Source organism: Numenius arquata, chromosome 6 (assembly GCF_964106895.1).
Source record: "Numenius arquata chromosome 6, bNumArq3.hap1.1, whole genome shotgun sequence".
In the NCBI taxonomy this organism is placed as follows: Eukaryota; Metazoa; Chordata; class Aves; order Charadriiformes; family Scolopacidae; genus Numenius; species Numenius arquata.
In genome coordinates, this window is record NC_133581.1 from 46,326,197 (window position 1) to 46,338,217 (window position 12,021).

The window sequence follows — 12,021 nt, forward strand, 5'->3', positions numbered from 1 at the left end:
CCAGTGCAAAGTTCTTTGAATTCATATTGGTACACAGTTGATATCCAAGCTGTCCTGGCTTCACTGGTATTTCAATCAGAATTAATAACCAGAGATTATAATGAACATACTTTTTTTTTTTTTTCTTTTTTTCCTTTCAGCAAAGATTGAGGCTTCATCTCAGGTCTACATCAGGGAAATGGGGGGGAAGAACATTTTCTCTCCCCAACTCTTTATCTTACACACCTATGGAAGTTATAAACTCCCTGGGACAGAGGCTGTCTTTCCAGTTCGGAAGGGACGCAGCAGGGCAGGCTGTATGTGAGGTCTGGGTGAGGAGCAAGATGTACAGGAGATCTCAGGCTGCATGACTTTGATGTGCAAATCACTCTGAAAAGGATGGAGAGGCAACTGGTAACTCCCAGGAGGCTTGCGGCAGCCCCTAACAGCCCCTACTAATCAACAAGTCGCCCTGCCTTACTCTCCCATCCCAGAAGGGCCCCAAAACAAGTCCCTCACGTACAAGAAGAGTCTGCTACAGAGACACACATTCAGCTGCGAGCTGGGCTATGCGCTCCCCTGGCACACAGAGTTACAGCCAGGGCAGGGGAATGGGACAATGACAACGATATGGGAAGTTACCTTGGGCAGAAAAATATTAAATTGGTATCTTAAAGCAAATTCTGATCTAGATAGAAATATTTTCCATTCAAATTCAACTCACCTACTCAAGACTGGAAAGATATGAATTGCCTTTACTGATCCAAAATAATCTTCTGGCCACATGCTTCATGGCTGTCCTTGCTACAGAGAACGGCGTGGACCACAATTAAAGATTCACACAGGGCCAGCAAGTTAAATATAGCAGTGGGAGGTGTATTCCTGGTGGAATTGTAAAAGCATTAACAGAAAGTTAGGCAAGAAAATTGGTAATGCAACATGGATCCTCAAAATTTACTTAGCCTTAATGAATCTGTCACAAGACTCAGTTTAGAAAATTCTTGGATGTTTAATAAATAATGTGCGCTGCATTATTTCCTCATTTCTTAGATTCATTGCTATATAAACTAGGGAGTTCAAATGGTCAGCACGCATTTCTGCTTTCTATCACTTTGAAGGATTCTTCCATGGTGAATAGAATCACTCACCTGCCCCTCAAAAAAAAAGTCAAGATATTTAATTTAAACTTTAGATGTTACAGGTTTGGATTCTACTGAAGCCCAGCTGAAGGAACTGAGGGCATATGTATGCTGGGTTTTCTGAACATGCAACCCACGGGCAGCAACACCTTCCTTTTGCGCACTTGTGAGCTGGGGAACTAGAACACTACCTGACCGGGCTCCTGAGGTACAGGAGGCACAGAAGAATAAGAAGAGGATCCCTTCATATACCCAGTTCCCATCAGCACTCGCCCCTTCTGCCCAACTGAGAGCCAGGAGTCCCTGCTCCCACATACCAGGTGATGTGGGGACACGGAAAAACACCAGGGTGTCGGGGAGCTGCCACAGTTCAGGAGGCCACAGAGCATCCCCTGCAGAGCCTGCAAGGCGGCAGGCGTGAAAGGTTAGGGGGAATTTTCTCACCCCTTCTTCAGCACTTGTAGTGGTGCTAATACCTGTTTATCCATTCTGGCCCTTCTTTATGATGCCTCTTAGGAGATACTGAGGAAAGCCAGAAGATAGATAAGAGCATTCCAATCCCCTGTAAGCTCAATGCGACAATTATAATCCTCTAACTAAAAAGAAAGAGGAGGAAAAATGAGATGGGCTGTGACAGGTTGGAAGGACTAAAACCCCATTAACTAGGGCACCAAGATTTAAAGGGCTCAGCCCCTAACAAGGTCCCCGCAGCGCACTGTCCCTGCCAGTTCCTCAGCGAGGAAGCACAAGCAAGAGCTGGTGAGACCCACTGCCCTGAGGATGCTGGAGATGGGCAAGAGGACTTGTTGCCATGCTGAGACTAAAAGCATCCCATGGGGGTGGCAGGAGAACACAGGTAGCTGCTTTGATTCACAGATGTAAAGGGCAGCAAATGTCAGAGTGGTACCAACCACACAGGGCAGAGCTGCACAATTAATGGCCGAATGGCAGCAGGAAGAACAACGTAGCAAATAACCTATTTTTCATATTAGCCCTGCCAAGCACAATCATTTATATCAACCCACCATGTCTTCCTTCAACTCCAGCACATCTTTCCTGAAGGGAAGGCTTTCGGCCCAAGAAAATTAATGAGTAAATAATTTACAATCAATAATAATTTTTAATAACGCTGTAATCTAAGTGATGCAAGCAGATCAGCAGATTTTCCCTACTACTGATGCGACTCAATCTGTATCCTGTGCTGTAAGGACAGCATTGTTTACTTTTGCTGTAAACCACCTCCTCCTGGCTCGCCTAACATCTACCATGAGATTTGTGTCTGTTCAAGAACTTGACCTGAGCCAGCAGTCCACCCCCTGACTTAAAACCTTTTCACTCTCAGCCAAAGGGAGCTTTTGATAGGTGCTTGGGCAGCCTCTCCAAGGCCAGACCTCACCGGACCACATCTCATCACTGCCTGACACGACGGCCCCTCTGTGCTGACCACAGCTAGCCCTCAAGGAACACCCATTTCCCAGCCCTTCCCAAAATTTCTTTTTGGAGTGCCCAACCAGTGTGGTCCAGTTTTCCCCAGCACAGACTGGAAATGCCCCAGCTAGCAGGCACAGGGCAGCAATGGGGCATCCCAGGGCACGGCACAACCAGACCAAGACCACCCACACGCAGAGACGATGCAAACAGACTTAAGTCTGCTCAGATTTGCCCTAACGGATTTTTTGAAAGGGTTACCTCATGGAGAGCATCCATCCTTCTGCTGCCAACCCAAGCTCAGTATAAACACCACATTGCGCTCCCAGTGAGGGGAGAAACACGACTGTGCTCACCCCAGCCTGCACCCGGTACTGCCAGAGGAGACGGCTCTGCTGTTCCCAAACACAAAACCAAGAGCCACAGCATCACAGAAGCAAGTGTAGCTCCAGCAGGGATGCAGCAAGTCAGCATCCCTATGCCGGGGACAGGGTTATGCCCTACCTGTTTGTCACTGTTCCTGTCATCCTGGCCAGAGATCACTTTGGAAGGCTGTGCCCTACCTTCAGGTGTAAAACAGGTACTTCAGCCAAACCGTGACATGCCAGAAGGTTAGGAAATACATACAGCCTAGTCCATAAGCAGCCTGATGTAGATGATAATTCCTACCATGCAACTAGATCCAAAATGTCTCCCAGAAAGGTACAAAGGAAAAAAAAAAAACAAAACCACAAAACAAACAAACACCACCACATACATAGTTTAGCACTTGAGAATTACAGCATGATCACATCACTGAGCAACAGGAGTCTGCAGTGAGCACTTGCAACATTCACATTTCCTAACTCCAATACTTTACAGTTAATTTTTACAATTTAAAACTACTTTGGAAAACTATGTAGGGAGTGCAGAATTATTCTAACTTCATTGTGTGGCTGTGATGGCTTCCATTTGCCCTGCTACTGTATCCCTCTTCCCACACTCGGAGACCAACACACCAGTTACCAAAGGAGCTGCACCGCTTTTTGCGGCTTACATGCTTTTCCTCATTTTTTAGGCTTTTTACTGCATAGTTTGTACCAAAAGGTACAAAGGTACAGCATGGCACTACTGAGCATGACACTCTCTGGCACCAAATACTTCGTTTGGGGCGCTCAGCATGCGAGCAGATGGAAAGCATCAGTCCTTTCCAATTTTGTCCTGCAGGAAGACTTTTTCAGAGAATCTCTGAAGATATCTTCATTGGATAAGAGCACTTTTCCAGCCAAGACCTGGCTGTTTCAGGATTCAGCCTGTCTAAAATAAAAAAATGTAGTATTTTTTTTCCTCGTGGGCCCACAAAACAGCTGAAGCAGGTTTCAACACAGCTGCTTTTTCTCTCTCTGCTACTTCAAAACAAAGCCTCCTCACAAGGACCACATTTCAGCTTAAAAAAATGAAACATTTGGAAAGCGGGAGGAAGAAAACAAGAGGTTAAAGTAGATAATTTTCTGCAGCTTTAGCCAAGTGTCATCAGTGCCCATGCTACAACAGAGTCAGAAGTCAGAGCACTAACCCAGCCTGACCATGGCAGCCTTGAAGCCTGGACAGCAAAGATCAGCCCTGCAGCTCTATCATGGCAGGACCACCAACCAAGCATCATCAGCCCAGCTAAAACAGCTTCCCTGCCCAGGGGCAGCCCCACATGGCAGCCTCATTCACATCCTGGGGTAGCACAGAGCTGACACGCCAAAGGTGTTGCTGGACCTCCATTGCCACCACAGGAGGAGACGGAGCAGGTATCTGAGAGACAATGCTCCTGAAGCAGCTCCAAAGAGAGCTCACAGCTGCCTGTCAAAAATTCAGGCTCTACCAACACTGAGAAATTACCCATATGCTCAAAGCACATCACAACACGGGTAATTTCTCTGCAAAGATGGGACCCAAGAGACCACTTTTTTTTTTTTTTTTTTTTTTTTAAATGCACTGCTAGATATCTCAGTGTCTCCACAACCACAAGCACAACGTGGACCCTGAAACCTACCGAGGAGAATCCAGCTCCTGTCCTTTATCACTTCTATTAGTTCCAGGAATATATGCTTACAAAAATACAGTGAAAGACAGAGGCAGGTAGGACACAGCCTTTTCCTTACAGATCCTGTTGTGCAGGACACGGAGCTTACCGTGCTGTGCCTTTAACCTCTTCCTCTGGCAACAGATCATCCCCAACCCACTGCATTTCTGCTAATCCCGTTCTTGGTTCAAATGTGTGCGAAGGGTGAACTCAACCACATGTTTTGCTAAGGTTATCTCATCTCCAGCCCTTTACAAAACTCGCAAGCTAAGCCTCCCAAGAGCCCCGTGAAGCAGATAAAAATCTCCATTCTAGACTTTGGGGAAACTGAGGCACAGAAACCTGTAAGAAGGGTGAGTTTGCAGCTCAGTCTGTAAGTCAGATTGGCTCCCAGTCCACGGGTCTCGCTTTAGTTATGTCTTGGCCTTAATGTGACAGTATAGGACATGCTGTAGATCACAGCCTCAGCACCAGGCGTTCAGCCTAGGCAGAACAGCAGAGACAACCGACAGGATGAGCCCCAAAGAGCTGACAGCCCTGCTGGCAGATAGGGCTGGAGGAGCATGAGGGAGCAGTCTTCACCACTACAGCAGGAAAAACAGAAGGAGGTGCTGGGACTGTCACTGAGACGCCATGGGACAGGAACAACCAGCTGGCACTCTGGGGAGAGCCAAGGAAGAGCAAGAAGGAGATGCTGCCCGGCCATGCCCTGTGCTGGGGCTTGCCCTGCAAAAGGGAGGGGATGCTCAGTACAGGGGAGCCAGGGTCCCCCACTGACCCATCTGCTTCAGCCCCAGCGTGTTCTCCTCTGCTCATTTCATTGCCTTTCTGCTACGCTGCATGTTTTTCTAACAGGAACAAGTTAGCCATTTTTCAGCCCTCCAACACTGGCAGTTCGCCGCCGCTTCACCCACTAATTTAATGGAAAGGCTCTGGTAAAAACAAATCAACTCCAGGGGGTCTGCATTTCACCCCCCCCACCTCTACACACCGTCCCAGGCTGCCCAGACCACCACGCTCCCTGAGCCCCAGCTACCTTGTGACTTAGATTAACAATTAAGGCCAGCACTGCCAACTGGGTTTTATTAATATTATTATTGCAAACCATTGCTTTTATTTTTACTTTATTTTTTAATGCACCACATGGGCCACTGGGACAAATTAAATATAAAATAATTTTCTGCCATTTAGGCAAACAGCATTCATTGCCACATTTTTAAAACATCAACACAGTAAATAAAATATTAAGCTGTCGAACTGTCACTGAATCTTCCTCCTGCAGTAATACCCCTGGAGAAATAGTTACCAAGTCGTCCTTTCCCAGGGAGCTGGCACAGGCCTCTCATCTGGCATTTATAAGAATCCCACAGAGATGCAAAAAATAAAAAAAGAATCAGTGTTGCAGGGGTCTGGCCACAGCAGGAACGGCTCCAACAGAACCACTAAAATTAACTGGGAAGAGCAGAGGCCATACCGGCACAGGGAAGAGCTGGGCAGGTGCTGGGTTTTGGCAGGGGATCGAGCCAGGCTGAACGACATGGGCAAACCCAGCACTTGGAGGGGGCACTTTCCCCCTGTGAAAGCATCGGCACCACAACCGACCTGCAGCTTCTTTTCCATCCTGTTTCCATCACCTGAGGTATTTGCAGAGCCGCGGGGAGCGGAGCTGCTCTGTGGGCTGACGTGAGGGAGAGCCCAAGCCCCCTTCGCTTTTCTTTTAGTTTGAAGGGATGAAGGTGTTTTAAGAAAACATTTCACAAGCTGCTGAACATGGAGATGTCACTGGCTTGCTTACAGGCAGCTCAGCAGCCTCGGGGGGACCATACAGCTTCCTGTGCTGTGCTCACGCGTGTGCAAACGGACACACGGCTACCCGGCCTAAGAACAGAAAGACGCCTCTATAGCCATATTACTGATCTTTGCCCAAAAAGGCAGGAGGCTTGAGAGTGAGCAACCTGGTAAGAGCCAAGCAGTAAGGAGGCTTGCTGAAATGAGCTGTGGCATCTCATTAAGTATTAGGCCTTCTCTCTCCACGGCACAGCAGGACATGAAATCAAACCTGTACTTCACAAGCCTGACAATATGCCAATGCAATGAATTTGTGGTCTTCCCCCTCTTGTTGGCTTTTTTTTTTTTTTTTAATTTAGGACCCACCTCAGTTCCCAGAGTTACATCCCCGAGGCTGCAAGACCTGCCTCCGGGCAGGCACACACACAGGAGCCCCGTGGGATACAAATCCCTGAAAAACGGTAGCACCTATTGATCCACAAAAGCTGCAGCTTATCCCAGTTGTGAGGGAAACAGCATCCCCCAAAAGCTGCACACAGAGGGAATGCGACGAAGGGATGGAAATAAACTCATTCACGAACGAACAGTGAACATCAGCCAGCACCTGCTCCACAGGACTCAGGCACCCCCAGCCGAAGGCACCGGAGAACAAACGCAGCGGAGCACACTGCTTGACCGAGTTAGTTAAGTCCACAAGGGTCTGAAGAGCATACACCAAGGTGGTCTTACATGGCAGCAAATACAAGCGTGGCTAAACTTGCCAGTTCGGCTACTCAGAGAAGCAGGTAAACCCCAGCCACTGCCTACTTTCTGGCTAAACAAGAGGGGAGAATCAAACGCCCGACATCCCTCCTCGCCGACTTGCTCGATGCCTACAGATACCTCCCGTTCTCAGGGAGCCTCCCGCTCACCGTCTCGCTACAGGCAGGTGATGCTGTACGTTCAACAACGTTCACAGAGCATTTAGAAACCTTTTTGCTCCAAGGGAAAAGGACACCTCGATCCTATCTCCCTGGTACTCATTTTACGTGGCTGAGCACAGAGGGAGGGAGCAGGCAGGAGAGCTGAGCCCAGGATATGAGCCAGGATTGCAATACTGGATCTCTCAGCTGCCAAACTGTCTCTAGGGAGGGCGCAGAGGAGCTACGCAGGTCACAGAAGTTGGCAGGACAAAGATAAGAGACAACATACCTGCTCCAAAGAGCAATCAGGCACCAGCCTAACACAACCCAGAGCATTTAACTAACAATACTCTTCTGTCTCCATCTTCCAGGTGTGTTTCCTACCACCCCAGTGAAGTCAGCAAGCTGGAGGAGCCTGCAGGCAGCCTCACATCCAGCTTCTGACTGGGAAATGGGAGCAAATGCTCACATCCTCAGCTCACAGAACAAAATTCCCCTTTCAAAGCTACCCACCAGCCACTCCTCCGACTACCAAGCTTTGCCCACATGACAGCGATGGCCTTGCTCTCTTCAGCGGGACACTGGTGGGCTGGGTGAGCTTCCCACGCTGCAATCTTTAGATTGCCCAGAGTCCTGGGCTCTGCCCATCAGTGCCATTGTAAAGCAGATGAGCAGCATGTGGGGAATGATTAACTGGCCGTACATAGTGTGGAAATGATGCCAAAGCCCCTCCAAAAGATACACTGCAGAGTTTCTGCCTCTGGGAAATTTCCAAGGAGGAGGAGGAGGCAACCTCCTGCCCGGGAGGAACAGAAAAGAGCCCAGGGAAGAAGTCCATCCTCCAGAAACACTCAACACACAAACCAACTGCCAGAGGTCCCAGGGCTCCTCCTAATTGATATGAAACTATGCCACACTCCAGAGAAAAAAATGCATTCCTAGGACTGTGGTACTCACTCATGCTTCCACCCTCCGTGGCGGGTGGAAGGGGAAATGTGCAGGGGCTTGGCACAACACCAAGTCAGGCCTGCCCTTTACCAATTTCTGCATTTTTATTTCAAGCATCTGTAGGACCTGCTTGGGGAGAGGCTATTGCAGAGAGCCCAAATGTCAAGATTTCTGGCTATAAAACAGGGATCTGGAGGATCACCATTAATTTCACTGAATTTCACTGAATTTTTTTAGAGTTGGAAGGGACCATATAGATCATCTAGTCCAACTCCCCTGCTGAAGCAGGATTGCTTAGAGAATGCTACTCAGGACTGCATCCAGGCGGGTCTTGAAAATCTCCAAAGGGGACTCCACAACCTCCCTGGGCAGCCTGTTCCAGGGCTCTGTCACCCTCACCGTGAAGAAATTCTCTCTCATATTCGAGTGGAACCTCCTATGTTCCAACTTGTGCCCGTTGCCCCTCGTCCTGTCACTGGGAACCACTGAAAAGAGTCTGGCTCCCTCCTCCTTCAACCCACCCTTGAGATACTTATAGGCATTAATAAGGTCTCCCCTCATATGCATAAGCTGTTTCTGGGACACTGATCTCTGACAGCTCTCCCCCAATTTTAATATCCAAAGATTTCCCTTGCTGACTCTAGGAGTCAGGCATCCACATTTTAAGTTTAAAAGTTGTGATAAACATGAGGTCAACAAATAACAAACCAGTTTGAGGCTGAGACTTGCAATTGACTATATTTTTTACCCAAGGTGATTTTTATTCTTTGCATTGGGAGAGAATTAAGAAAACCACAAACCCAAAAAACACTTCATTTTTTAAAAAACAGGCAATTCACCTTAATTTCCCCAGGATTTGAAATGTCACAGCATAGACACAAGAGCAGAACTCTTGGACTCACTCACCCAAAAGACAAGATTTTTTTTTTTGTTCCAGACAGAAAAGCAGCCAGTTTTGGAAAACTGAAAAAATATTTTCCAGAGAACCATAAGTCACATGAGTCACCCTTACTTGCAGATGAGCTCAAACCTGAACTCCCAATACCATCACTCACGCAGAGCAGAGGAAACCAAAAGCTGGATCAAAATGGGCAGCTTGTCTCCATGGCTCTGCAGAAGGCCAAGGGACAGGAGAAGCACGTGGGGTATAGGCACGCCTCCTCTTACACAAGACTGCCATTATATATTAAGTCAAGTAATCTGACTTCACGGGGAATGAACTCTGGGTTGAGGGCTCTGCACTGCTAAAGGACAACCGTTTCTCTAAATTCATCATTTCTCCAGCAGGGTGGCTGGAATGACTGGGAGAGGGCGGCGGGCAGTGCTCCACGGCGCATGCCGTGTGCCCCAGAGATGGGTAGGGATGTGGGCTGAGGACCACTCCGCACAGCTATAGCCCCTGTGCAACCAGCCCCACAGGCTCACACAGACAACTCAGCCCAGGAGACGAACTGCTCAGACCCCAGCCAGATGCCACCTCCTGCAGGGGGGTGCTGTCTCCAGGCCCCCACCGACCTTCCTGCCCTGTGCCCACCTGCAGTCGTGTCCCTGCTTCCACCCCAGCAGCGCAGGCAGAGGCTGTGGCCAGGATGGCTCATTACCCACCTCCAATTGAAGTGAAGCCCATTAGGCTCGCCGATAGCCATGCTGCTGCAGAGTTACAGCAGTGCATATATTGCATTTTACCAGCTCCCCTTTCACAGCAGCTCACCGAACCCTTGGGAAACAGCTCTGCACACACAAGGAGAAGCCCAGACACCACAAAATCACAGAATCACAGAATCACAGAGGTTGGAAGGGACCTTTTAAGATCATCTAGTCCAACCAATGAAAAAAAAAAAAAAAAAAAAAACAAACAAACAAACAAACACAACACAAAAAAACAAAAACAAAAACCACCACACACGCAACCCACACACACACCACCACACCACCCAACACTAATCCATATTCCCAAGCACTATGTCAACTCCTCTCTTGAATACCTCCAGGGATGGTGCCTCAACCACCTCCCTGGGCAGCCCATTCCAATGCCTGACAACCCTTTCAGTAAAGAAATATTTCCTAATATCTAACCTGAACTTCCCCTGGCGCAACTTGAGGCCATTGCCTCTTGTCCTATCATCTGTAACTTGGGAGAAGAGACCGACCCCCGCCTCTCTACAGCCTCCTTTCAGGTACTTGTAGAGAGCAAAATCCTCCTGTTTCCCTTCTCTATGCAAACAGATCGTGGCAGGATGTGGTATTTCCACCACACCTTGCTGTCAGGTGCATCAGGAGAGGGTCCTCCTTCATCCCAGCTGCTACTGCCAAAGGGGACCAGGACTTACTCGGGGAGGCTGGCTCATCGTGGGACCCCAGTTACAGAGGGACAGGAGAGGCAAAGGATGATTATTTTCCCCTGCTAAGGGACTTCAGGCATGGAGCAGAGCTGGGATGCTTTATGTGGATCTGTGAGCAGGATCAGATTTGGAGCGGCTGTTACACGGCACTATAGCTTGTAAAGAGAGGCTTTGTCGTTAGCCATGAGCGCTCACCACCTCCCGCAAACAGCAGCGATAGAACAACGTGCGGCACTGCCACAGCATCCTCCTCCCGAGGAGGATTTTAAGGTGTTTGGCAGGCAGTATGGATTCATGTAACCTCACAAGCCCTCTGAGAGGGAGTAAAGTAAATGCAATAAAAAAATGGAAGGGATAAGTGGGGGAATGGAGAAATAAAACTGCCAGAGCGGCATGTTCAAGCACGCACAAGAAATCAGGGGCAGCTTCCCCCGCTGCTAAGGTGGAATCCGACAGGCAGCAGCGCTCCAAATCCTCCGTTTGTTTGAGTCAACCCTGGCCAGCCCGAGAGTGCTTCCCAGCACGACCCAAAGGTCTACAGCACTTGCACAGAGCTCCTTGCCTGGGGGGCACTGCATTCATTTCCATTCCTGCTCCACAGAGGGTCTCACAGCAGAGCAGCCTGAACTGCTGGCAGCCCCCAGCCCTAAGGAGGGCAAATAACATCCTTGCTCTGCCAGAGAGCCTCAGTTTTGACTTTTGAGTTTCAGCTGCTACAAGCGATGGCTGGGGGTCTTAGCAGAAGGATTTCCACCCTGCTGCCCAAGGGCTGTGGCTGCTCTGGCAGCATTTTCCAAACGTTCACCAGGCTTCCCAAACACCCCCACACACACACCTGCCACCCCCAGTTTACAGGTGGAAAAGAGAAAGACACAGGCCAAAAATTCCAGCATCAGCCGAGGAGGGAAGCGGAGAGCCCCAGCGCCTGGCCCCTGCTCTGACTCTGACCAGGCTGCTGCTTTTGTTTGCTTCCATGTGTGCGTAACCGGCTGATAAATGGATTTGCAGCCAAAGAGTGACACACAGTGCAGTTCCCGAACTGCTTCAGCTGGATCACTCCGGGGAATGGTATTGCTGGGCCACTTTTGCTCCAGGGGCTGGTTTATTTTTTATGAAGCTACTGCCTAGAGTTGGGAGAGCTATATTGATGCAATGATACAGGCTGATGGAGCACAAACCTCCTCCACTGACAGAGCAGAAACGTCCTCATCATCCTCAAGTCAGGAGCTCAATTTTATCGCCCTACTGAGCCCACAGATACCCAGGTGAGCAGAGTGTGGGGTTTTGAAAGCAATTTTGAAGTAGCACAGCAGGGCACCGCTACCACCCCTTGGGTTAGCAAGGAGCCCCAAGAGCTCCCCCATCTCCCACCCTGCCCAAACGCTGCCCGAGCCCGACTCGCAGACTGCCATCTCCAGCTTAAAACAGACAAAACTCGGGAG

General features: G+C 49.1%; 1 protein-coding gene across 1 annotated transcript in view; it reads right to left on the bottom strand.

Annotated features, from left to right (window-relative positions):
• Positions 1-12,021, bottom strand: part of GALNT16 (polypeptide N-acetylgalactosaminyltransferase 16) — a 72,366-nt gene that overhangs the window by 59,562 nt on the left and 783 nt on the right. Inside the window, exon 2 of the mRNA XM_074148510.1 lies at positions 1,406-1,424. Within this exon, the coding sequence (XP_074004611.1) occupies positions 1,406-1,424 (19 nt within the window). The remainder of the gene's footprint in view (positions 1-1,405; positions 1,425-12,021) is intronic.